Here is a 27,474-nt window from a genome sequence, read left to right on the forward strand (position 1 = left end):
CAATGATTTTTGTTTATATTTATTTAAATACTCCATTAAAATTATTTGCATATATTTTATTTTTATTTTTCTAAACATCGTATTCTATTTTAAATTTGGTATTTTTATAAGTTGTTTATATCTTTCAGATATTATTGGCACAATATAAAAAATTAATATTTTATATATCATTATATTAAATTATTTAAATATAATTTATTATTGTATTTAAAATTTTAAAAATATTTTATATATAATCAAAATTATAAATAATTTATCTTAATTACTTAAAAAGTATTTAAATTTTATATTTCATGCATCATTATGAAAATTTATTTAAATATAATAAAATTTACTTAATTTTTACTTTTTACTATCATGTCTAAAAAATATTTTTTAATTTTTAACTGTAATTTTTTGTGAGAAAGAATACTAAAAACTAATAAAAATAATTTTTCATCGTACTTCTTAAAAGTTCTTTCAACCACACACAACAATAAAAATCTAGCCCTAAGTCAGCACAATATTGCTTCGTTATGTAGATAAAATCACAAGCTTAAATTAAAAAGTATATCAATGGATATAATGGTTTGACAAATTATATATATACATAAATTAAATTTAGATAGAAATCGTGTGGTTATTTGATTTAGTTTTATTTGGTCTTATTTTGTTTATTTTCAAGTTTAAAATTAATTTTTTTGAATTATTATTTTTATACTTTTTATTTCTATTTTACAATTAATGTTTAAAATTTGTGATTGCACATTTTAATAATTTTCAAGGCTCTTATTATATAAGTTATTGGTGTTCTTTAGATCATTATCTTTTAATAGAATTGAACCGAAATTATTTATATTTTTTAAATAAAATTAATATTTAAAAAAATTAATGATATTATTAAAACGAATAATTATGAAATTCAAAACAATTAATTTTAATGAATCATACTGTGTGTAAGATTCAATTCAAATTGCTTCATTAAGACATTAACTCTTTAAAACTCACAAACACTAAGAAAATCAACAAATCAGTTGTTTGGAAATTGCTGTAGTTGTCATTGATTTTTTTTTGGTCAACTATTGTTGTCATTGATTGCTCGTGATGAAAATTGCATGATGATGAACTTATACTCAAAAATTTCAGAATCTGCGACCTTGAAGATAAGTTTTACCCCAAGTCCCCACTTTGAAATGAAAATGAAAAGACTAATAAAATTTCTCTTTTAATAATATATAGAGTAATTATTGTGAACCAAATCGGAACTTGGTTACATGGTTTTTTATTAAGGGGATGAGGTCAGGGGGAGCACTAGTAGAGGAAACATTCCACCATTTCTTATTTCAGTTCCAGAGTCCTTGGATCAGAAGGGTAGGAAGACTCACATCACTACGTTCTAAATTTTATATTTGTGGCAGAGAACTGAAAACTCTACTGTACACTAAAAAAAAAACATATCAAAATTTTTAATTTTTTTATCTTTTATTTTCACTTTATTTTTTATTTTTGGGATTTATGATTATCGCACTTAACAAAATATTATCTGAAATTTAAATTTATATATATATTTTTTGTCAGAAATTTTAATATTTGTATAGCATTAAAATTTTTAACATATATTAGAACTTTTTATGAACATAAAAAATTTTGGTCTGCATACAACAGAATTGTCCAAAACTGTTGATTTTTGGCCTCTCTCTCCTCCCCAAGGAAATAAAACTTTCCCAAAGAACCAAAAAACCGGCTATACTCAAGCATTAAAAGTTAAATGCGTTTTTTTTACATATAAAATATAAACAAAGTATCGAAACAGATGAATTTGAAACAATATTGGTGTCAATTTTGAAGTCCACGTTCGGATTTTAAGCTTTAATAGAACCAACAGCATGCCTTGTGACGAATAAAGCTGAAGTTGAAATTGAAAAAAAAGAAAAAGAAGGAATAAACAGATCTTGGGATGAACATCCACGAGATGAAGAAAAAAAAAAGCTTCTGATAGCTGGAAAAAGGAGGAAGAACCAGCAACATGCTTTGTAGGTCTAGAGGAGCCAGTCACGAAATGAACATCTTATCAACATTCAACAAAGAAAGCTTCTTCACAGCTTTTCGAAATCTAAATCCCATTTCGATACCACTAAACAGATCATTTCATTATCATGAACCACTGTAAATGCATCACTGATTGAGCTTTGTGATGAATTAGATGTTTATCTGATTGGAATTGTCGATTACTGATCACGGAACACGAAGGGACAATAATCATCGTAACTCCTGCTCCATGTATGTGATGATGCTGGGGGTGAAGGAGAAATCCTCTGAGAAAGATCGTCCATTGTCAAGGAGCTGGAGAGATCTGTGTTAAAGTCAATTAGGCCTCGTCGTCGGCTAATTGCACACAAAAAAATTCTACATAGCCTGCTGGCTCCTCCACAAAGCATGCCAACTTTCATCATCATCACACTTGCTATTCCATCTATTTCGATAATATTTTTTTTTCCTACTTCATATATAGGATTTAAGTTCTCGAGAGAGAAACAATTTTTATTGCCAGCTTTAAACCACTAAACAACTTTAGGGGGAAAGAAAGAAGATAATAAGGACAGAAATAAGAAATATATTACATTGATTATCCATGATAGGAGAAATTACAGAGAAAATCTGGATAGGAAATTACGTGATTCATAATGGAAGAAGAAAATGAAAAAGAAGCAAACCGCTACCCCTTCTTCGGCAGAGCCCTAATAAATCCTTCTTGTCTATACAAAAGTTGTAGTTCCTTTTTTTTTCCTTTTTGCCATGAACAATATCGAAGAAAAGAGGCAGTAGCACCACAAAATAGAGACTTCTCTGATCTCTCTTTCCTTCTCGTCTATTTACAATGCCAAATATCCAAACCAGAATATCAGATACATCATCAATATTCACAAAAAGTCAAGAAGAATCAAAGGCCACCGATTTTTGTTTAAATTCCGCAAAATAAATCAAAATAAATGCTGATTACCCAACCCATTATGAAGAACTAGCTTCATTTCACCAACTCAGATACCCAACCAACATCAGGACCCGACCCGGTTGGTTCAAGTCGGCCGATAGAATTTTCTTTGCTCAGTTTTGCGTACATCCTTGCCCTCAGGTTTCTCCCAGACTCCACTCTCTCCATTGCAGGTTCCTCTTGGACAGCGTTGAATTCCCAGATGTCAAACTGACCGAGGCTAGACCGAGTCGGCGTACGAGTTGGAGTTGAAGGAGAGCTGCAAAAACCGGGTCGGAGTGTGGAACCACGTGGAGAACTGAAACCCGATCCCATTTGCAGGCCCCAGGAACAAGCACCATTCATTTTAGACTTACCCAGCTGCAAACTTCGCATAGAAGCAGCAAGTTCACTCACCGAGTTAAATGAGCCACTGGGTGACATAGGAGGTGACTCAGAAGGTGGGGATATCGGAGGTGAAGCCAGAATAGAAGTTGGTGAAGAAACAAACTCTAGACGATGGCGCATGGGCGAAACAACATAATCCAAATCAGCTGAAGCGGACCCATTTCCTCTCGGACTCTGCTGCGGCAACACCCGAAGCTGCTCCGGTGTGTGAGCGAAAAAACAAACCCTTCTTTGACAACTGGTACCGTCTTTGCAAGGCTGAGTACGGTAACGAGCAGGGTGGAGCCAACACTCAAAAACGCCGTGAGCGAATTCACATGAATCGCCTTTCTTACAGCTTCCCTTGCGAAAATCGGGGCAAGCAGTTCCAGAGTAATGGAACTTTCTCGGGTCCCTTCTTCGGGCCTTCTCACCAGGGTGAGCGTACGGACACTCAGTCCAGTCATGTGACCTTCCACGAGCACACCTCCTCACCTTGAACTCGTACATCCGGAAATGGTCGCATGAGAATGCATCAACAGGTAAGTCCGAATCATCACTCAGCGAATCGGACTCGTAGTCGTTTGACGGTAGGTAACGGTGGAGAGACCCGAGGTAATCGACGGGGCAAGGACTACTGACTGCATTGTTGTAGTTAAAGTTAACGGAGTGAAAGCTAGCCGTCGGATCGTTGAATGGGTCCCCTACGGGGATTTTGATGGTGGGATTTGGTTGGATTGATTCTCCGATCATCATTTTTGGACATCGTTCTCTAATTCAACGAGGAGCGTGGTCTCTTGCTTATAAACTGATTTCCTAACCCATAGTTGTTTCCAGTTAATCGTGGTTGAGTTAAGAAATTTATCTGCTTCACTCCAAGATATGAAAATATTAATCGATACGAATACAGGAGAAAAAAAATTAATGTGGGTGAAAATATAATTAAAAAGGTGAAAAAAATAATTACAAATGCAAAGTGTTGTAGTTGTTTAAAGGGTTAAAATATTTGGGATCTCTTTGTATAGGCTGAATTAAATTAGTTTTTTATTATTAAATTCTTATATTATTAGAAAGGATTAAATAAATTTAAATTGTAGAAAATTAATATTTATTGTTTAAAAATATTTTTTTATTAATTACAAACATAAGTCAATTATTTAATTATAAAAACTTTAAAAGTATTAATTTTATTAAATAATAAATGATAAATTTTTTAAAAAATTAACTATATTTCAATTTAACTTTATTTGATTATATCTATTTAATAAAAAAAATAATTTAATAAGGTTTAAATATAATCTTTAGGTGTAAATACAAATTTTAGCCTCTAATTTTTTCAATTGAAAAATGACATATTTATTTTTTAAATGATATTATTATATATATTTACAAGTTTTAAATAATTTTGTTGATTTTTTAAAAGTATGATTCGAATATATTAAGAGTAATATAAACCTCACTGTTTAGTGTCTCCTACTCCTTATAAAAGATTTGTGAGATCTATTCGTAAAGTTAGAAAAGATGGAAGGCGTTACGATGTGACAATTCAATGTCACGAACTTATCGTGCCCGTTGATTTTAATTCATGACTCATTTATTTCACGAAAATTAGACTTTTTCAAAAAATTTACTTCTCAATAATAGTAATGGATTATTGTATTCAGAGAAATGAATTTGTTTCCTTCTACTCCAACTTTCTTAAAAAGATCAGTACTATAATTTGTTTATTGTTTTGTTCCCATTTTCGTAAATAATGATCGATTATATTTTAAGAAGGGATATTTTATTTTATTTAAATTTTCCTGAAATATCTTTCTCTTCGATTTAAATTTTAATATTGGACGAAATATAAAACCATGGTTGGATTGGATTCCTTTTCCTTTTTAGTAAACGTACATAATCTTGAGAAATACTGTTGGCTGAGGGAGCAAGATTTGTGCTTATCTCTTTGCAATTGGTTTTGTTAAAATACATCACCGTTGGGTGATTCTATCGTTTGTCTTTGAGTGAATTGAAAACTAATTGCTTGGGTCCCTCTTTATATTTTCAGGAGTTGTCTCTTTCTCTGAATAAACGGTATAGAACAAGCTTAAATAGAGAATTAAGCTATAAATTATATGTAAATCTTTTAAAAAAATTAATATTTAATGGTTCTGTTTTACAAAATAGCGTAACTCCGTTGAAAAAAAAGGTTGAGATATTATTAATTCGATATTTTAGCAAGAGAGAGGCGGTTTTCTTGGTCAAGAGGCTTTGTTAACAGATGGATGGAGGGCAGAGAATGGCAGCCATGCGTAAATGGACTGATTATTCGGCTTCGTGCATTTCACCCACTTGTCTCCAAGTCTCTGCAAATGGAACAACTACTTGGCAATTAAGAAGCCGCCAAGCTAAGCGGCAGTGTCACGTACAACCCCTCAGCGCAGTTTAGCACAAACTCTAATCTACGCATTAGGTGGCAGATATTCCTGTTCTGAAATCAATGAAGTGTTTAAATGTATCAATTATGATATAGAGCAGCCAATTATGAAATTTTCTTTTGTAGAACAAAGAGTCGTGACAGTTAATCTTTGTTTTGACTTAAAAAATAATAGATTGAATTTATCTAGCAATTTTACGCTAATCCTTTTCGGGGAGAAATAAATTTTAGCTCAGTCAGGTTAGAGGTAGAATACAAATCTCCTCCATCTTTGGAAATAAACGGCAGAGATGGAAGCACGTCAGAATGAGTGATTGGTTTCCCCCCGCAATGGGACAAAATACGGAGAGCACATGATTCGTACAAATAAAAATCCCTTCAGCAGAAGTCCCGTACTACGATGATAACACGAGAATGGCCTTTGCTTTGCTTTTTACTCTTCTTTTTTGTTTCTTGCCATCACAAGGCTTTCAAGATTATCCACAACCACAAGGCTCTTTTCCTTTGAATCTTGCTCGTGATGCTCGGACTGTTCTTTGTCGTTTTCTTTAAATCCCAAGTGCAACATATGCTTTTCCATATTTTAATTTTGCTTTTTTCCCTATATATTTATTAAAAATTTGAAGATAAAATAGATTATCAAGACTTTTTGTTGATACAAGATTATCGAAAACCTGAATTTTGATATTTAACGTCCACGTACTACAATTTTATTATCATTTAAATTATGAATACATTGGCGTTTTATTATGTTACAATTTTTTGTCGGATTATAGTTAAAATAGTAAACAATTAATATATTTTGTTGTAAAGGAGAACCCTTCGCTTTACAAAACAAAAGAGTGAGGAACTTTTTTTTTTCTTGTGGAAGCATCTTTGTTTGACTCATGATTGGTTTTTGGGTTAGGATGAAAATTGATTCAAGTTGCTTCAATCTTTAAAAGGGTGTTTTTCTTTGAAAAGTATGCGACCAAAATATATATAAAAAAATTGGCACTTGTATTTATTTTAACATTCACTTGGTTCATTTTAGGACCTTTTATTCTAATTTACTATATCATAATTCTGTGTATTAAGTAGATAGTCATTTCATCAGGAGTCGTGGGTTAGGTTGCAACTCTCACAAAAACAGTGGCCTAAAAATAATATTTTCTGATGGACAAAAAGAATATTAAAATATTAGTTAGTGGCGTATTAATTTATGTTAGATTATCGTGAATTCATGGAATTGTTTTATTGAAAAATCTCTTGGGGCCGTGTTTTCCGCAATTCTGTCTCGCATATGACCTTCTAGCTGTTTTAAAAATTAATTAAAAAATAAATTATTCAAAGATCTTTTAGATTTCATAAAAAAAATCAAGTTAAACTCTTTTAATTTTATTTAAAATGGTTTAATACGGTATTCTGATTTGATGTTTCTAATGTGGTAAATTTTTAAAAAAAATATTTTTTGATATTTAAAAGTAATAGTGTTAATTTTTTAGTGTTTATTTTAAGTTTTTATAATTAATTTGATGAAAATTCGTAATTACTAATAATATTATAGTTAATTTTCATTAATTTTAAAATTCGAATTAAATCAAACCCATCAAATTATATTTGATAAATTAAACACAAAATTAAAAAAATTATAATTAATATCAAATTTATTTTATTAACAAAAGCATAAAAAATCAGACAATAATATTAATGATTAATTTTTATCAAATCAACCATAAATTTTAAATTAAAACTAAAAAAATTAACACGGTTGTATTTAGATACTAAAATATAACTTTTTCAAATATAAATATTTAATTAATAAAAAATATAAATATTGTATTAAAAATACGTATGAAATTTAACTACTAAATGATATATTAAGCTTTAAAAATAATAAAAAATCATTATTAATGTATGAAATATGATCCTATATTATAATAAAATAAAATGCGTCCTAAATAAACTAAATAAGTTGGTTTCCTCTTTCCCTTTTCCCACGGTTTTTCAACTTCACCATTATTAGGTTTATTTAGGCCAACCAGTGATAAGCAAACCATGGGATCTTAGTTGAACCTTTAAGCCTATGTTGGGCCTTGACGCCGACATTTCTCGTTTTTAGCTTTCAAACATTACAGTAAGTATTGATCCATAGGCCTTTCTAAATTTAGACCTTATGGACAGTCCATTACCATTGGCCTGCAACTGATCTATGATTTGATTGAATTCACATTGGATATTTTTGTCTCATATATGTATATGCGTATGATAATATACTCTTACCCAATTTTAATTACCATAAGAAAAATAGTTGCATCAAATGAAAGCGTAAATGTCAATGGAGTTAAAGTTTTAATGACTTAGTGGGTTAAAATTAAGGGTGATTAATTTTTGATTAAAATCGAATTAATTGATTGAATCGATTTAATTCGAATAATTGATTGATTAACTGATTTAATTTGGTTGGCGGTCGATTAATAATTTTTTGAAAGTTCGATTATTGCTTAATTCGATTCGAAATCGAATAATTAATCGAATTAATCAAACTTAATAATTAATAATAAATTATATATATTTTTAATTAAGTTAAATGAATATTATTATTTTTATATGTTTTATATTTATTTTAACAAAAAAAATATAAATTTCGATTAATTTAATTAATTGACTGAATTAATCTAATTTCAGTTATAAAAAAAACATATGAGATATTGTACAAATGAAAGGATAAAAAAAATAGCAATCATATGAAAAGCAAATTTAAACATAATTTATATTATGTTTTATTCATGCTTGAATTATCTTTCAATTACCTTTGTACCAGGCAATCTACTTTTTTGATGTCACCAGAAAACCCTCAAATATAATAAAAACTAATATTTTTATTAAATAATTTCACTTTCATTTTGAAAACAAATACGTTTTTTCATATTGGGAGGACATCAAATCAAAATGTTTTTTTCTCTAAAGTCTTAAGTTAACAAAATGTCAAATAATATCTTCTTTTTCATTCACTGGAACTGCCAAAAGTTTTCTTCTTGGGCAAGCAGCTTACGAGTAAGCTTTTTTTCATTTAGCTGGAATCTCTTACACGTGTCTCTCATACTCGCCTTGCTAACAAAATTGCTTTGTCACCCGTTCCCGCAGTCATTAATACCAGAAATCCTTCACAAGTCTCCGTTACATCACAGCGTCAAAAAGCTCACCGTAAGTAACTGTCCAATCACGTACGAAGCTAAGATACCATGTGGGTAATTCAATCAAATCCTGATGCTGCGGTTTGCTCTCCAAGTTACGCGCCTTTCACTCGATTCTCAATTTCCCCGCGCGTAAATTTCACTCCCAGATATTAATTAATGGTTTAAACTTAAAAGCGCAACTTTTTTATTAATCTCAAGACTTAAGAGTATGTCTACGCCGTCGTTTGGAAGAACACTTTTGCCAGAAGGTTGCTTAAACGATCTTTAAGAAAAGTTTAAACTTTGAAGAAGCTGATTACATGTACACATTTGACTGGATTCGAAAAGTCAAACCTGGGGAAAGAAACTACCCGAACAAATCAAGATTTGAAAAAGAACCAAGCTCATGTAAGCTTAACCATTCTCTATCTTTTCCTTCATATTCTTCTACGCAATATTTTTTTTGTTGTTGTTGTTGCAGAGAGTCAGAGGGAAATGCTTTTTTGAATTTTTATAAATTTCGGAAAATTTGGACGATCAAAATCTATAGCAAATAGTACTAAAGTTAGTTTTTCATGGTGGTTTCACATTTCAATGGTTGTTGTTGCTGTTGTTGTTGATCCTGTATGCTTCCGAATCAACGAATTTATTCGAAAACTGAATCTTAACCCTATATTCTAATGAATTTCATCAGCAGGGAATGGCTCGATTACACTCTCGCTTTCTTCATTGCTTAACCTTCGTCTTCTACACCACACTAATCTCTCATTCCTCTTCGACCCTCGAATCGGATTTTTCTATAATCGATTCGGATTCGGAAGTTCTTTTGTTCCATCAAGATTACTCTCCTCCGGCACCTCCTCCTCCGCCTCCTCACCCTCCGTCGGTATCATGCACTAATGACCTCGGCGGGATAGGTTCACTGGATTCCACGTGTAAGATTGTGGCCGATTTGACTCTAACTCGTGACGTCTACATAGCGGGAAAGGGTAATTTCTACATCCTCCCCGGAGTTAGATTCCATTGCCCCTCTTTGGGCTGTTCCGTCACCGTAAACATCAGCGGGAACTTTTCCTTAGGCGAAGGTTCGACTATAGTCACTGGCACTTTTCAGCTCGGGGCTTATAACGCTAGATTTTATAATGGATCGGCCGTGAACACTACAGGATGGGCGGGAGATCCACCTCCAGAGACGAGTGGAACACCTCAGGGATTGGCAGGAGCGGGCGGAGGTCATGGGGGCCGTGGGGCTTCTTGTATCGTGGAGGATGGGAAGCTACCGGAAGATGTCTGGGGAGGAGATGCTTATTCATGGTCATCGTTGCAGAATCCCTGGAGTTATGGGAGTAAGGGAGGTACAACGAGTAAGGAGGTGGATTACGGAGGGGGAGGTGGTGGCCGGGTGAAAATTATAATTAAAGAGTTGTTGGAGATGAATGGGAGCTTGTTGGCGGATGGGGGTGATGGAGGGAGTAAAGGAGGTGGAGGATCAGGTGGTAGCATCTACATTAAAGCTCGTAAAATGTAAGGGTTCTCTCTTGTTAAGTTTGTTTCTTGAAGTTCTTTTAGTTACCAGAGTTGGATGGTTGTTCTGTTGTGTTCGTTTGGTAATAAAAAAAGAACGTAGGAAATAAAGAGAAGAAATAATTACAAATTAGTGTATGATTAGAGTCTTAAGATACTGTTTATATGAGCCTGATAAGGATAACTTTTAGGAGTGTTATGATTCTAACTAGTTAATCACTTGCTGAAAGCATTGAACTTTGTTCGTGTCGAACTTGTAGTTAAGACTAGAAAACTGTAAGATACTTTACCGAGATATCTTCTAACCATCAGACCATGGAACAGTAGTGATGAAAATTCTATTAGGCTGGAAAAGGCATCAACTGCTATGAACTTGTGATTATGAATTGGACTCATTTGGTAAACCTCTTAAAGCTCTATTACTTCTCCATGATGTATGCCAACCAGAGTGCAGGACGTTAATGAAACACACCCTCAAATTCACTTTCTTTGTTTTTGAACAAAGCCTTACTTCATCAGAGAACCACTTGCTATTCATTGCAAATGTCTAATGACTGGATGTGAATGCTTGTGGATTTGTAAAATGCACCTTCAATTAAGTTAATATGGAGAGGTTGAAGCTTTCTCAATTAATATGGTGATTTACATTGTTTAAACCCCATTTGTAAGTTGTACGAATGGTATTTAGGTCTAATTATCATTTATTCTCCATTTCGGCCATGCCTGATGCGTCTTTATCTTAGTTTTGTTAATCAAAACTTCTACAAGTGATGGTAGCCTATGAATCCTGTCTTATGTATGCTTAGCACTGTCATATTCTGGAAATAATTTTTTGTCTTTCATTTGAATTATTTGGCTCTTTTACGTTTATAACTATGGGTTAAACGTCACGATATATACCTGGGTATGATTAGGGTTTTAATGTTATATTATCTGTTCTTTTTTTGTTTCTGTGAGGAGCAGGACTGGAAGTGGCTGGATAAGTGCTTGTGGAGGTAATGGTTTTGCTGGTGGAGGTGGTGGAAGAGTTTCGGTTGATATTTTCAGCAGGCATGATGAACCAAAAATTGATGTTTATGGTAAGACTTCTCCTGTTTTGCCATCATATGACGGAGTTCAGTATATCTTAAGATTGGGAAATTGAGGCTCTGTTTGGTTCAAGAAAATATTTTTTGTTGTTATATTTTATTTTCATTTTTAGAAATTAAATTTCTTTCTTTAATTTCTGAAAATTGATATGAAACATGTTATGGTATCTAATTAGTAAATAATAATTAAATTGAAGTATAATTTTTAGATAAATAACAATGTTATTAATATAATAAAATAAATTTAAACAAACATAAGTGATTAAATAAAAATAAAACAATATTTATTGTTAATAAAATAAAAAATCATTGTTAGAAGGGTTCTGCATTATGGATTTGATATTTAAATGTTGTTCAAAAAAATTGTTACCTTAATATGGACTTGAACCGCGGCCAATTCATCAATTATAATTAAATTTAAAAACAAATCCTTGTTTTCCAGTTTTTCAGAACATTTCTAGTGAAATCAAGGATTTTTCCCTCCTAATTTTCACATATTTTTATTTTTCAAAAATATCTTTTTACAACTAAACATTTTTTCTTTAGTGATTTCCATTTTCTTCTTTCAAGAAAATGAAAATGAATATGACCTCTATTTTCCGAAACCAAACACACCGTAAAGCGTTCCTGTTATAATGTTTTTACAAACACTTGTTTCCTTTAAAGTTTCTAGGAGGAGGGACAATTTTCAGAACCAGTAAACAAAAGATATACAAGATTTTTGAAATGTTGTTTGAAGCACTTTTTGATGATTATAGTACTTTGAACTGTAGGAATGCCTTTTGATGACAACATAAATGAATAACTTTCATGAAAAATGAACTGTTGTTGGATAATAAACCTGCAAAATGCTTATCTTTATAAGCTTTCTGATATATATCCTTTTCTGCTCCCACTTAGCCCATTTATGTGACAGCTTTCTAATCTATTGATTATCATTTTCCAGGAGGAATTAGTCATGGCTGCCAAGAGAATGCTGGTGCTGCTGGAACCCTCTATGATGCTCTGCCCCGTAGCCTTACTGTTGATAATCATAATTTGGCATCAGTTACAGAAACCCTTCTTCTAGAGTTCCCTCATCGACCACTTTGGACTAATGTCTACATTCGAAATTGTGCGAGGGCCACTGTTCCATTGCTTTGGAGTCGTGTCCAGGTTTGAGAATTTGAAGTCTGTATTTTCGTAACGAGATGTTAGAATATATTAACTCTCAGCATTCATGATTGTTACCCTATTTTGTTAGAGGCTTCAGGGTGTGGCTTTTTTTCAAAAATAAATATTTAAGCCAAATGAACTAGGAGTAAATCAAGTTTACTTACCTTTAGTATTTGAAATTCTCTCTTTAAGGTATCCTTTTTCCTTGTATTGAGTTGTTAACCCACTTCTAGTACCTCTTCCTGCATTGTATGTTTCATAAAATTTCAGAAGATATGATTAAGCTTTTCATGAGGAATCTGATTCTAGCATTTTTTTCCTTATATAGGTGCATGGACAGATAAGTCTACTATGCAGGGCTGTGTTGAGCTTTGGGCTAGCACATTATGGGTCTTCAGAATTTGAACTATTGGCAGAAGAACTATTGATGAGTGATTCTGTAATCAAGGTGGCTGATACTTTTTTTTATGAGGAAGTTTTATAATCTTTCTTGTCTCAGTATCAAGATAGCATTGTCCATATTTGCTATTGATTGTCTTTTAACCTCTTATTTTTGTCATACTGCTAAGTCCTTGACTAGTTCACACAACAGAATACCTTTCTTGAAGTAGCTGATTTTATTTTGATTGGAGTTTTATCCATCTGTTGTATCATTGTAGCCATGTATTTCCACTTTCATGTTGTTAACATGTCTTTGTATGCTCTGAATAGAAGCAGCTCTATGATTTCTAATGGGAAGATTATAGATCAGCTATCTCATCTGTTTTCTATTTATATTTGCTTCAGTTTACCCTTTCTGTTCCATTTTTCTATTTAATGATCTCCCTGTTTCTCTTGCATCAGGTCTATGGGGCTTTACGCATGACTGTGAAAATATTCTTGATGTGGAATTCTAAATTGCAAATAGATGGTGGTGAAGATGTTACTGTTGCAACATCATGGCTTGAGGCTAGTAATTTAGTTGTTCTCAAGGTGTTTAACCTTTGCACCTTTGCTCTTTCTGTTGCATGTTTCCCTGGATGTAATTATTCTTGACCAATCCTCCCTACCTCTCTCCTTTTATACCCAGGGATCATCAGTCATTCATTCTAATGCAAATCTGGGAGTACATGGACAAGGTTTATTGAATTTATCAGGACCAGGAGATACAATTCAAGCTCAACGTTTGGTCCTATCACTATTTTACAGTATTAACGTAAGTGTTTATTTTGTTCTGGTTTATGATTGGTCATTCTCAGTTCTAAGTTTATAAATTTTATTGGCTGGTGAATTTCTGACGTGGTTAAAATAAAAGCAAAATTAGTTTGCTGAGAACATTTCTGTTTGGTGGCTAAGGTGCATGACTAGTTAAACTTTTATTGGTTTGGTAGAGTTTTAGGTGACAAAGATGCTTCTCTTGTTCTCCAGTGGTAAATCATTAAGTTTTACTGGTCTATCTAAACTTGCATTTTCATTTGTCATCCATCTGCTTATCTTAAATTTTAATATGGACAATGACTTCTTCATAAGTTTCACCATGATTTGTTATGTTGAGCACAATTAGGGTGTAGGGTTTAGTATATAGTTTTTTTTATGGAAGCCATTTTTGCATGCAAGGGTGACTGGGGATTTAACTGCTATGCTGTTCTTCTTGTCAGAGGATAAGTCGATGTAAATTTCATGTAATTTTTAGTTCTTCTATTGATTTTGTTGCTGCCATATATATGTATCTTGATGCTGATGGATTAGAATTTTTTAATCACCATAAAATGGTTCAATCACCATAACAGCTAAACAGAAAGATGGCGCTCATCTACAGTCTCTTTTATGGTAAATAGTTACAGATGCCATTTACCAGTTTTGATGAATTCTTGCTGCATGGTACATTACTCTGTGCTTGGAGATTTGTATTGATTGTCTTGAATAATTAATGAATTAATTATATCTGTTTTGCATGAAGGTTGGACCTGGGTCTATTTTGCGTGGTCCCCTAGAGAATGCCTCATCTGATGCCATGTAAGTTTTGGTTTTGGTTGTATCACTCTTGTTTTAAGGTGTGTACCATCTTATAAATTGTAATACATCTCACTGTTGTATTTGCATTGCCAGTACACCGAAGCTTTATTGTGAGCACCAAGACTGCCCCATTGAACTACTTCATCCACCTGAAGATTGCAATGTGAATTCAACTCTGTCTTTTACTCTCCAGGTGTTTATTCAATATGATTGTGCAGTAGTGAACCGAGGAGTATGCTTGCTTCTGCTTATTTAACTGTATCATTATTTCGTTTTTTAGATCTGCCGAGTTGAGGACATCACTGTTGAAGGTCTTATTAAGGGATCTGTTGTTCATTTCCATCGGGCAAGAACAGTATCTGTATGGTCTTCTGGAATAATCAGTGCATCTGGGATGGGTATGTTTCTCCATCAATATTTTAGGTTCTATTTTCTTCAAATCTCTCTATCATGTGTGAATGCACCCTTGCATACATGCATGCAAATGAACTCCTCCATGAAACGGTCTTGTCAACCATCATGTCTTGATAGACCTTTTTTGTTCTTGTACAGGATGCATAGGTGGCGTCGGTAGAGGAAACTTTTTATACAATGGTATTGGCAGCGGTGGTGGCCATGGTGGTAAAGGGGGGCTTGCATGTTATAATGATAGTTGCGTTGAGGGGGGTATCCCGTATGGGCATCGTGAGTTGCCCTGTGAACTTGGCAGCGGAAGCGGAAGCGGAATTGAGGGCCCAGATGATTCGACTGCAGGTGGTGGTATTATAGGTAAGGCCGTTGTGTCATTTATTTTCACCAGCTTATATTTTTGGCTCTTGCATTTTAATTTCTGAAGATTTTGATAACAAGTCTTAGCGGTGGTAGAGAAGTTGTTTTATACTTCAGTGTCTGTTTCTCTGAAATGTTTATGGCTAGCTGAATTCTTAATGACCATCCTGGGAAGCTAGAACTTTACTATTACTGGTTGGTTGATTTCAGTTACTGAAATTTATCTTTAATTTTTTCTTATGATTGAAGAAGTTTGATGATTATTTTAGGTTATAATTTACAGTACGGAATGTTGAAAAAATGTGAACAAAGAAAGCCATGGGACCATGTTTTGAGTTTTTGTACTGTCTTTAGACACTTAGATTAGTAGGAAGGATGAAGGAGGAAGGAAAAGAAGTTTGAATCTAATGGCTGAGCTATACAAATTAGCTCGCATACCAAACAGAGTCCTAGTAAATAGCCACTTTATTTAAAATTTGCTTCTTATTTTCTTGAGATTATGTTTGAACAGTGTTTGGTTCCATGGAACATCCGTTGTCAAGTTTGTCTGTTGAGGGTGCAGTGAGGGCCGATGGAGAAAGTTTTGAAGGAACTGTCTGGAAACAAGAGTATTCTGTTTTTAACGACTCAAGCATAGCTCCTGGGGGTGGCTCTGGTGGTACTGTACTTCTGTTTCTGCATACTTTGACTCTTGGCGAATCTGCTATTCTTTCAAGTGTTGGAGGATATGGTAGTTCCAAAGGGGGTGGTGGTGGAGGTGGCGGTAGGATTCATTTTCATTGGTCATACATTCCCTCTGGTGATGTCTACCAGCCAATTGCTAGGGTGAAGGGAAGCATCCATGCTAGGTTTGTTTCCAATGTAATTTATTTTTTCTGGATGCTAGCTTACCTATGGTCTACACATGCAATAACATTTCTAGGTCCTTGGTATGTTGGGCAATCAATTCTCCGGGTGGTGTATTCCAGAAAATGATATTGCACAATAACTGCTAACCACTATGTAGCTTCTTTTTTGTGAACATGGTTATTGGAGAATATAGATTAAGGGATTATATTTTTAAAAAACTTTATGCTATAATGTTTATATCTTTTATTGGTCCTAGGAATCAAATGGTGCAGCTTTTAAGTTTTTTAACTTATCTTGGAACTCACATTTATGAGTATTTGATCATTATATTATATCATTGCCTTGAAACACCTGGATGGAACTAATCAGTATCTTGATTAAATGGTTTTAGTGGACAATGTTTACAAGAGGTAATATGTTACATTCAGCATGATCACTGCATGCTGAAAGGACATCTTAGTTTGCTGTTTTCTTTAACTAGAAACTATGTTGCTGCCTTCTAGTTTTCCCATGGTTAAATCTTGTTGCTAGACGTGTCTGTTGGGCAGGTCAAGCTGGTTTTGGATCAGGCCAATTTGGGTTGGGTTAATCAAGTTCTAAAATTATCGGTTATTTTGGATTTGGATCATTTCAGGGGTCAATCATTTTGGGTTCAAGTTGCTTGGGTTTAGGCCATTCAATTTTTTGGGTCAAATCATTTTCGGTTACATTTTCAGGTCTTTTGGGTTTGAGTAATTTCCGGTTTTGGTTGTTTTTGGGTTTATGCTCTTGACTTTTTTCTTGTCAAATCAGGTTGGATTGGGTATAGATTTGGGTTAATCAAATCTAGTTTTTGAGTTTGGGTCAGAATTGACAAGTTTACTTTTACTAGATGCTTGTGTACAAGTTAGTCATCTTGATAACCTGGTGATGTGTTGATTATTTTTACAGGGGAGGACTAGGTAGAGACAAGAGTGGTGTTGGAGAAAATGGAACTGTGACTGGTAAAGCTTGTCCAAAGGGGCTTTATGGGACATTTTGTGTCGTAAGTAGGCAATTCTGTAGCATTTGAAAATTTTCAGATTCTTTTTGTTTAACATTGCATATGATAGTTGGTGCTAACCTTTTAATTGAAGACCCCAGATCATTAAAATATTTCAACAAACAAATTCACATGAATTCTATATTGAATTGTTTCCACTTTTTAAGGAGGGCAGTTCTATCCAGTCCACTTCTTCTTTCTGAATTAACGGGCAATTTATTACGAATGAAACTTCTTTACCGAGTATATTTTGTTCTGATAGTATGTAACTAACATAATGCTGTCCTCCAAATTCGTTGGAGCAAGTCTTATCTTTCATCTCTTTGTATTAGTATGTAAAATCTTTTTTCTTCATTTTAACTGATACAAATTGGGTTAATACTTTCAGTTGTTGAGTTTGTTAACTATTTATGTTGTCTAGGAATGCCCTGCTGGTACTTACAAGAATGTCACTGGATCTGATCGTTCTCTCTGTCATCGTTGCCCTGCTTCTGAGCTTCCCCATCGTGCCATTTATATTGCTGTACGAGGTACATTCAGATGCTGTCTTTATGGAGTGGATTTTATCTGATATGAGATTCAAATGGCATACTGCTTTTATACTGCAGTTTTTGGAATTTTTGTACCGTCTTTAGACACTTAGATATCACGTGCTATTTAACAAAAATTAATTTCAATTTTTTTTTCTTCAGAATTTTAATTAATATGCAAGACTTCCTCCTTCACAGGTGGTAACGCTGAAACACCTTGTCCTTATGAATGCATTTCTGACAGATATGACATGCCACACTGTTATACAGCTCTTGAAGAGTTAATTTACACATTTGGAGGACCTTGGTTATTTTCTCTTCTACTTGTTGGTCTGCTCATCCTCTTAGCATTGGTGCTTAGTGTTGCACGCACGAAATTTGTTGGGGTTGATGAACTACCTGGCCCTTCTCCCCCTCAGCATGGTCATCAGATAGATCATTCTTTCCCATTCTTGGAGTCATTAAATGAGGTATAATTTTTCTATATTGATTCTTTTTTTATTTAATAGAATTCCTGGCCTTCTATGCTGTTGTTGGTATTTTTGTTATTATTATTATTTTCTTCATACAGATTCCTTGTTCTTTTGAAAATTATACCCCCTTGTTGCCTTCAATTGTGCCTTCTTTTCTCCCATTTCAGGTAATGGAAACAAACAGAGCTGAGGAGTCCCAGAGTCACATCCACAGAATGTATTTCATGGGTCCTAATAGTTTCAGTGAACCTTGGCATCTGTCTCACACTCCTGCAGAAGAAATAAAGGAGATTGTGTGAGTATATTTTTAACTTTTCTGTTGAATTGTTTTCATGCTGCAATTTGTAATCTTCCATCATGCTGCGTACTGGGTTTTATTAATATTTAATTATGATTGTTATACATTGAATTTACGTCCTTGCCCTGGCAGATATGAGGGTGCATACAGCATATTTGTGGATGAGATTAATGCAATAGCTGCCTACCAGTGGTGGGAAGGTGCAATTTACACCATTCTCTCTATTCTTGCATATCCTGTTGCTTGGTCATGGCAGCAATGGCGCCGAAGAATGAAATTGCAACAATTACGTGAGTTTGTGCGATCAGAATATGACCATGCTTGCTTACGTTCTTGCCGTTCTAGGGCTCTCTATGAGGGGATTAAGGTCACTATTTACTTCTCTTGGTCTAACTCATTTACTATTGTGACCTTTCTTTTAACTTGATTTACATCTCTTAGTTGTTTTAGCTCCATCATTTTTCTGTTTTCTGACCACCATCCTTTTGTAAATAAACTATTTTGACATTTTTGAGGATCGAGATAGATCCTTCTATGCTTTGAGCTCTTTCTAGTTTGATTGTTAAACATTTTTATTTTCTCATTCTTATGCATATCACCTAGAGGCAGAGTAGATAAACTTCCTGTCTGTTCTTGTGTGATATCCTGATGTTCTCATCAGTTTGGGATTTAAAAAAAAAAAGTTTTCAGTTCAATTTGCTTTATAAAGAAGATACCAGATTTTGTTTCCAATTGACGAGAACAAAGTAATACATTGTTAGATGTAGGCTACATAGCTACATTTTTGCATGTGAAATGATTAACCAAGTGCAAAGTATATCATCAAGTTGAGCTAGTGCTATATCTGGCAATATAGTTGCTTTGAGTCAAAAAGGCAGAGTAGATAAACTTCCTAGCTGTTCTTGTGTGATATCCTGATGTTCTCATCAGTTTGGGATTTTAAAAAGAAAAAGTTTTCAGTTCAATTTGCTTTATAAAGAAGATACCAGATTTTGTTTCCAATTGACGAGAACAAAGTAATACATTGTTAGATGTAGGCTATATTGCTACATTTTTGCATGTGAAATGATTAACCAAGTGCAAAGTATATCATCAAGTTGAGCTAGTGCTATATCTGGCAAAATAGTTGCTTTGAGTCCAAAAGGCTAAAAAAAGGGACACCATCATAACAGGCCTTACAATTTAAAGTTTTTGGAATTTATGCATTAACTCTGTACACTCTTTTAACAGTTCTTCAATCTTGATACGAGAGTGGTTAAAACCCAATCTTTTAGTGCAGCTTCAAGCTTGAAATTCTGGTATTTGATCACTGTAGGTATCTGCAACTTCTGATTTGATGTCGGCTTTTGTGGACTTCTTCCTTGGTGGAGATGAAAAGAGAGCAGACCTTCCCCCTCGCCTCCCTCAAAAGTTCCCTATGGCTATAATTTTTGGAGGTGACGGAAGTTACATGGCTCCATTTTCCCTTCAAAATGATAACATTCTTGCCAGTCTTATGAGTCAGGTTATTTCTCAGATTTTAACCATGTAATTGGTGAAAGGTAGGTTTCATCTTGCAAATTTTAGTTTTAATGGAGTTATGTTAATTATTTCTTACAGTTGGTGCCCCCTACAACTTGGTACCGACTGGTGGCTGGTTTGAATGCACAATTACGCTTGGTTTGCCGTGGATGGCTGACAGTAACATTTCGACCTGTCCTGCAATGGCTTGGAACACATGCTAATCCTGCTTTGAGGAACCATGGTGTACGCATTGAGCTTGCCTGGTTTTGCAGTGCACCTGGTGGTTATTGCCAGTACGGACTTTTGGTGTATTCTGTTGAAGAGGAAAATGGACATATATCGTTGGGAAATACCAATGGAAGAGTCAGAACTGAACTACATTCAAGGTAATACATCTGTGTTTTGTGCACCATTTTTTGTCTGAACTTGGACGTTCAATTTCATGTTGTTGGTACCAAAGTCATTTTGGCATATTTTGATATACCTCAGCACTGGAATAGGATGAGCTGTAGGGAGTCCCAGACAGAAGCACGAGGAACTTAGTTTAAGAGTAGTTATTGTTTTAGTGTCTGATGGAAAGAAATTCAGATTCTTTTCAAATGTCAGTGTGCACTAGCACGCATATGATGGAATCATTTGCTGCAATTATATGACATTTAACCTGGTTACTTTCCTATGTCCTTCAGCTTGAACACCACATACATGCAAAATCAATCTGATTATCCAAGAGAAGATGCACTTTTAACCCTAGGCAATGAAGGTTTTGCAAAGCAGAAGAGTTACGGAGAGCTTATAGATGCTAACAGCTTACAAAAGCTTGAGGATAAGAGATATATCTTTTACCTTCTCCCGTTTTTAGTTCATAATACTAAACCTGTTGGTCACCAGGTAGCTCACACAAATTTTAGTTTGCATTAATTTTTATTAACAAATCTTTCAGTAACACCTTGTTTACAATTGCAGGATCTCGTTGGCCTAGTCATATCAATGCTACTTTTAGGAGATTTTAGCTTAGTGTTGCTTACATTCCTCCAGTTGTATTCAGTATCATTGGTGGATGTGTCTCTGGTTTTGTTTATCATACCTCTCGGCATTCTTCTTCCATTTCCTGTTGGCATAAACGCTTTATTCAGTCATGGGCCAAGGCGTTCTGCAGGTCTTGCACGTTTCTATGCTTTATGGAACATAACATCCTTGATTAATGTTGTAAGTTCTGGAATCTTTTAATGAAAATTTTACTTGATTAAACTGCTGCTTGTTTTGGGTTTATTTTCCTACAATTCTTTGACAAAGTGTAAGCTTGATATACTTGTTGCTTGTTTTCCTACAAATCCTATAGAGGTACTCCTCAAGTATTGGAAATCCATAACTAGTATACATTAATTTCAGAAGTAACTATATTGCAAAAGGGTTGATAATGATGAATCTAAATAGCATTCATACCCCAATTCCCCTCCCCCTGCTTTTCTTGCTCCTATCAAGTGATATTTAATGACTAGATGAATTGTTTTTTCCCCCTCCCAATTATCTTATCTTTTTACTCTAATATTGTCTCATCTTTCATCAGGTTGTTGTGTTTCTTTGTGGGTATATCAACTATAACAGTCGGTCATCATCGAGTATAAGAACTCCAAGCCTTCAGCCGTGGAATATTAACATGTAAGTTGATGTTTTAGCAGTTGCAAAGGAAATTTTAACTGTGATAAAATTCTAGCTTTAAACATGGGTGTGGGTTTTGGATGCAGGAACGAAAGTGAACGGTGGATTTTTCCTTCTGGATTGGTTTTGTGTAAACTTTTCCAATCACAACTTATAAATTGGCATGTTGCGAATCTGGAGATTCAAGATCGCTCATTGTATAGTGATGATTTTGAGCTATTTTGGCAGTCATGACTCATCAAGTCAAACACACACTTACATGTTAACAAGGTTCTTTTGTTCAATTTTTTTTGTTCCATTTTTTGCATGTAATTCGAAGTGTAACAAAGTCACTTCTTGACTCAGTAGAAGAAATAGGAACAGAGGAGAAAAGAAATCGAAAAATAAATATTAGGGACATAGTGTGATGATGGCATTCATTCATGTAAGTTCTCAATGTTTTCCTTATAATTTTGGGAGTTCCAAATTCCAATGTAAATAACCAATTGGGGTATATACTAATGCTTTAGAGAATTCATTTGTGTGATCTTTTTGTGCCAAGTTCACAATCTTGTTTCATTTCTTGAAACTTCTTAGGCCAGGAACACTACAATATTACAATCTATAGTTTCTTTCTACATTTAAGAAGCCCCTTTTTCCAAGTGAATCAATTTCTCCTCTAGGTTATGCACAACCGACGTGACCATCTTAAAATGGAAAGAGTTTAATCTATTCACAATCCCTATTCTTGGGATTCACAAGATTAATAAAATAAAATAAAAAAAGAGAGTTTAACATTAGGGTGCTAAGCAACTTCTTTTCTTTGTATATTACCGTTGAGTTTGATAAGACGAACATAAGATTCAAGAACTGAGACACCATATGGCCAGAATGCAAGTTGATACGAAAATTGTACACAAACTAATGGCAATAATGTAAAGCTAAAGTAATGAAGAGCGCATGGCTGGATTGTTTAATTGGAGTCTAGGGTAGCCATTGGTTCTTTTGTTTTGTTTCAGTTCTGTTTTCGCTTGCTTCAGATTTAGGCCCTTCTTAGATATCTTTCCAGCGACCCCATTATTTAGGTTTTTTCGGGGCTTTTAAAATTGGTTTGCACTGCTGCGAGGAAAACAGAGATTCAAGCTGAGATCGATCGGTGGGTCGGACTCTATTAATTCATCTGAACATTATAACACGCGCTGATGATTTCACGTAGTCCAAAGTCGCTTGTCTGATAGCTATTTAAATATCTTCCTTATTATTTAATCCAAAAAAACCCTGGTTTTTGCATCATCTAAATGATGTAACTGAACTTCGAAACTCAAACTCTATTGCTTTAACACAATGAGAAACTTATTAACAGAGAAACGAGATTCTGAGCTACAATGGAACCCTGCTAACACCACGAAGCTTAGAAAACAGATGGTTTACGATGCATGCATGCATGCAAATTTGATCAAACAAAGACAACAACCATGCCTTAAGGCTTAAACTAATAATTATTACTATGGTTCAACTTCAAGATCGTTCCCCTTGTGCAACCTCCAGAACTTATGCTTCACATAGTGGGCATACTCCTTAGCCTTCTCCGTCACACCGCTCGTCATACTTGCAAGCATATCCCTTGCATAATCAAGCTTATCCGCACCTAGTGGGTGCTTCCCTTGCACGTAATTATAGATCCACGATAACGCGATGATGGCTCCCACGCCACACCCGCCAGAAAACAAGAACCCAGTAATCACCAAGAAGATGACTATGGCAGAGGGGACTAGAACTGTACTAAACAACACCATAACTGGCGTCGCCATAATCAGGGCAATCACAGTCCAGGTCAAGGTTAATCCTGACAAGAAAAGCAACGTTGCACTCAGTGTGGTTGCTGTTAAAAACTTGGCCGTCGGCCGAGATGATGGAACTGACTCGTACAGCTTCTGAGTCATGGGTTTGTTTTGATCATTCGACATGATGAACGATCCTGATCGTACAACAGAAAAAGAAAAAGGAAGTGAGAAAAATGAAAGAGGGTTGCAGAGCTGAAGAGAGAACCGTGGTGGTGGCAGGCATTATAAGGAGGGAGGTGAAGTGCATATTTATGGTTGTATTTACTATTTTTTAAAAAATATTTTTTAATATTTAAACTTTTAATATTAAACTTATAACATACGTGCGTATCGTATATCTAGAAATGTGTAATTTTGTGGGTGGGTCTGGGCAGTGTGGCGCGTGTTTGGTCGAGCACCACTGCATGGGTGGGAGTTGATGAGGATGTGACCCATGCTTCGGGGGGTTTTTTACCCAATTGGGTTAAAAAAAAATTAAAATACCAAAATAGGGTGTCAGATACATTATTTACAGAAATATGTTGTTTTTTTGGATCGAGCCTACCTGACAGGCGCGACCCATTTTTTTAATAATATAATTTATTATTTTTTAAAATATTATTTTTTATTATATTTTAATAATTTTTAAATTTTTAAAATTCAGTCGGGTCAAAACCAGGTCGAGCCAGACCCGGAGGCGCGACCAGTCGCTCCTGCTGCAGAGGCGTGACCAGTCGCTCCTGCTGCAGAGGCGCGACTCCCCTGCAGCCCGCCACGTGTCCCTGCCCCCACCCCCGGCCCTGCACCCTCCCATGCCACCCGAGAGAAAAGAAAAAAAAATTATTAAGTTTAATAATTATTTAGGGTTTTTTTACTAAAATAAATTTTAAAAAATTATTTATCAAATAGGTTGTCAGTCCAATTATATACGAAAATTGGGTTTTTTTTCATTCGCGCCTATCTGACAGGCGCAAATGATTATTTTATATTAATTTTTTAAATAAAATATTATTTATTTAAGGCGCAAATGACAGGCGCCTATCTGGTGACTAATGGATGCCAAGAATGGCATCCGATAAAGTGCCCAAGACTGCAGCAGTATAAGGCATCCGCCTATGTCCATCGCAGAAGGATCTGTCGTCCGACAAAGTTCGCGGTACAGCGTGGCTAACACTGCAAACCCCCAACTGTATGAACGCGTGTTATGCAAATTAGACAGTAGCGGTAGGTACATCAAACTGACCTCACTGCCGTGTGAATCCGGCACGAGTACACCTCCTATAAGGTGCATAATGTAACCTCAAGTGGCCTGCATAACCTCCAATTCAGTGGCAGTATTAGGCAAATGCTCAAAATTGGCCTTTAGCCATGAAAACCGCAATGTGGCAAATTTCCCCTCACTTGGGGAGTGTCCAAGTAACTCGTAGCAAAGGCGAGCCGGCCTCGAGATCGAACTTACGCCCGTGACCACGTTCCCGTTGATGGGGAGCCCTAGCTGTACTGCAACGTCCTCTAAAGTTATGGTGCACTCCCCACACGGCAAATGAAATGTGTGTGTCTCCGGACGCCATCGCTCGACTAAAGCAGAAATTAAGTCATATCGCAGATCAAAAGTCCGGATCAATGCTGCTGATCCGAACCCCGCTAACTCTAAGAACGGTATTACGCGTTCATCTGGCTGAAACCCTACATTATAAATACGACCCCTCAATACGCGGTACTCGACCTGAGATTATTATATTTACGAAATGATTAATACAATATAATTTCATTCAACAAATAATGTGACTATCAAATAAAATTTTCATTACCATCTCATTAGTGTTACTCGATATGTGACCCTTATTTTCATTATCAATCAACGAACCCATTTGCTGCAAATCTGCAATTAAAATTATCAAATAAATAAAAATTATAAATTTACATTATATCAAAATTACATTAAAATTTCTTACTCTCTTCAGAATTATTTAATTCTATTTCTTACTCTCTTTAGATCGTTTATTCAACATCTTTCCATATTCAAAGTAATTTATTTCTCATATACTCACTTTCAAATAGTCAATTATGCATCTATTCAACCGCAAAGTACTACATTACTTCCAATCATAAAGCCAAATGCATTTAACATATCATTTATATTAATGTGTTTAATTCTTTAATATATATTAATTCTCTTGTTATGTGTTTTATACAAGTTAAAATATAAGCATAATTTATTAATAGTCTATTTTACTCTTAAAATATTTTATTTTTTCCTTAAGTTTTGATTAAATTTTTATAAAATTTAAAAGAATTATTTTTTTAACACTTTACATAGGTAAATTTAATTAATTTTAAAAGTTTGAAATTAAATTAAATTATAATTTAAGAATATTTGAAAAGATTAACTCTCAAGTTTATACATTTTACATAGGTATAAATTTTTATTTTATTTTTTAGAATGTATGAGCCACTATATTTCTCACTTTTTGTTAACAATGAAGTGAATGCTAGTAAAGTTTTTTTAAAATAAAATACAAAAAATATTGATTCCAAGTAAATCCGGAAATGGACAGTAACTGGCAAAATATTGATTTTTTTATATATTTATTTAAAAGGGAGGTTGCCATCAAGCTATCAAAATCGAGCATCAATGGCAAAATAATGAGGTTTTTTACCCAACTAGATTAAAAAAAAAATTAAAACACCAAAATAGGATGTTAGATAAAAGTAAAACAAAAATCATGGACTTGAAAATTCAACAAAAAAAAAGTTTAAATTAAAAAACAAATAAAGCAAGACTTAACAAGTAGTATTAAAAACAAAAACAAAAATTAGCAATTAATAAACTATATTCAAGCACAATAATTACATAACACTCTTAAATTACTAATATTTTTCTTTTTTAGAAATGTAATTTTTTTAAATTTTAAAATAATTACAAATACTAAAAATTATCACATAACACTAAACTACTAACATTTTAATCTTAAAATAATTATAAAAAAATTACTAACATTTTTCTTCTTTCTCCTCCTTCTCCTTCTTCTTCTTCTTCTTTTTCTTCTTCTTCTTTTCTCTCTTTGCTGCTGCATTCAAAAAATTGGGGGACCGGTGCTTATATGGTCCCCCATTACAAAATTTTATTTTTTTCTCTCTGTCTCTACAGGTGGCATGGGGGGTGGGGGGCAGGGACACGTGGCGGGCTGCAGGGGAGTCGCGCCTCTGCAACAGGAGCGACTGGTCGCGCCTCCGGGTCTGGCTCGACCCGGTTTTGACCCGACTGAATTTTAAAAATTTAAAAATTATTAAAATATAATAAAATAATAATATTTAAAAAAAATTATATTATTAAAAAAATGGGTCGCGCCTGTTAGGTAGGCTCGACCCAAAAAAATAACCCATTTCCGTAAATAATGTATCTGACACCCTATTTTGGTATTTTAAATTTTTTTTAACCCAATTGGGTAAAAAACCCCACTCCATTGGGCTGGTTTAGTAACGGATCCTTTTCTGTTCGTAAGTAGGCGTGCAGTTCGATGCACTGCACTTTTTCTTTTCTTTTTTTTTTCTGAGACCTTTCTTTATTCAGAAATGACAATTTGTACCAAAATAAACCCCGATTAGTCAAACCATAAGGAAGGATTAAAACAAATCCATTTTTTAAACGGAAGATAATTTTTTATTACTGTTGTTTTCCTTCTTAAATAGTGGATCCTAAAACTTAAAATTTATTTTTTCACCATTTAGTAAATTTATCATTCTTTGTTTGGGGTTGAATTTAACAAGTGTTTTGCTTCTTTTTTTCTTTAAGTTAATCATTCTTATATTAGGGCATGAGTTATTTTTTTATTTTAAATTAATCTTTGACTTTGACAATTATTCTTATATTAAGGTTTAAATTATTTTTTTA

General features: G+C 34.1%; 3 protein-coding genes across 4 annotated transcripts; 1 reads left to right on the forward strand and 2 right to left on the reverse strand.

The window, feature by feature from the left end:
* Positions 1 to 2,577: 2,577 nt before the first annotated feature.
* Positions 2,578 to 4,185, reverse strand: LOC107959488 (zinc finger CCCH domain-containing protein 23). Its single transcript, XM_016895559.2, has one exon. The coding sequence runs from the start codon at positions 4,091 to 4,093 to the stop codon at positions 3,005 to 3,007; it is 1,089 nt and encodes a 362-aa protein (XP_016751048.1). The 5' UTR covers positions 4,094 to 4,185; the 3' UTR covers positions 2,578 to 3,004.
* Positions 4,186 to 9,165: 4,980 nt separating this feature from the next.
* LOC107959485 (uncharacterized) lies at positions 9,166 to 22,290 on the forward strand. 2 transcript variants are annotated; one of them, XM_041112917.1, is made up of 23 exons: positions 9,166 to 9,322; positions 9,609 to 10,438; positions 11,402 to 11,517; positions 12,473 to 12,681; positions 13,010 to 13,129; positions 13,525 to 13,653; positions 13,751 to 13,876; positions 14,621 to 14,676; positions 14,770 to 14,869; positions 14,957 to 15,074; positions 15,229 to 15,444; positions 15,956 to 16,292; positions 17,224 to 17,317; positions 17,736 to 17,844; positions 18,043 to 18,314; positions 18,485 to 18,612; positions 18,748 to 18,982; positions 19,931 to 20,119; positions 20,215 to 20,504; positions 20,805 to 21,006; positions 21,082 to 21,324; positions 21,686 to 21,777; positions 21,864 to 22,290. In XM_041112917.1, exons 2-23 carry the CDS (start codon positions 9,615 to 9,617, stop codon positions 22,009 to 22,011), a joined length of 4,353 nt encoding a protein of 1,450 aa, XP_040968851.1. In that variant the 5' UTR covers positions 9,166 to 9,322; positions 9,609 to 9,614; the 3' UTR covers positions 22,012 to 22,290. The 2 variants fall into 2 exon arrangements, with proteins under 2 accessions (XP_040968851.1, XP_040968852.1); XM_041112918.1 differs by having other exon boundaries at positions 9,177 to 9,322; positions 9,612 to 10,438.
* A 770-nt stretch (positions 22,291 to 23,060) lies between these two features.
* Positions 23,061 to 23,813, reverse strand: LOC107959486 (oleosin). The gene has a single exon (XM_016895557.2). It carries the CDS (start codon positions 23,721 to 23,723, stop codon positions 23,262 to 23,264), a length of 462 nt encoding a protein of 153 aa, XP_016751046.1. The 5' UTR covers positions 23,724 to 23,813; the 3' UTR covers positions 23,061 to 23,261.
* Between the last annotated feature and the right edge of the window lie 3,661 nt (positions 23,814 to 27,474).

This window comes from Gossypium hirsutum, chromosome A05 (genome assembly GCF_007990345.1).
Source record: "Gossypium hirsutum isolate 1008001.06 chromosome A05, Gossypium_hirsutum_v2.1, whole genome shotgun sequence".
Taxonomy (NCBI): domain Eukaryota; kingdom Viridiplantae; phylum Streptophyta; class Magnoliopsida; order Malvales; family Malvaceae; genus Gossypium; species Gossypium hirsutum.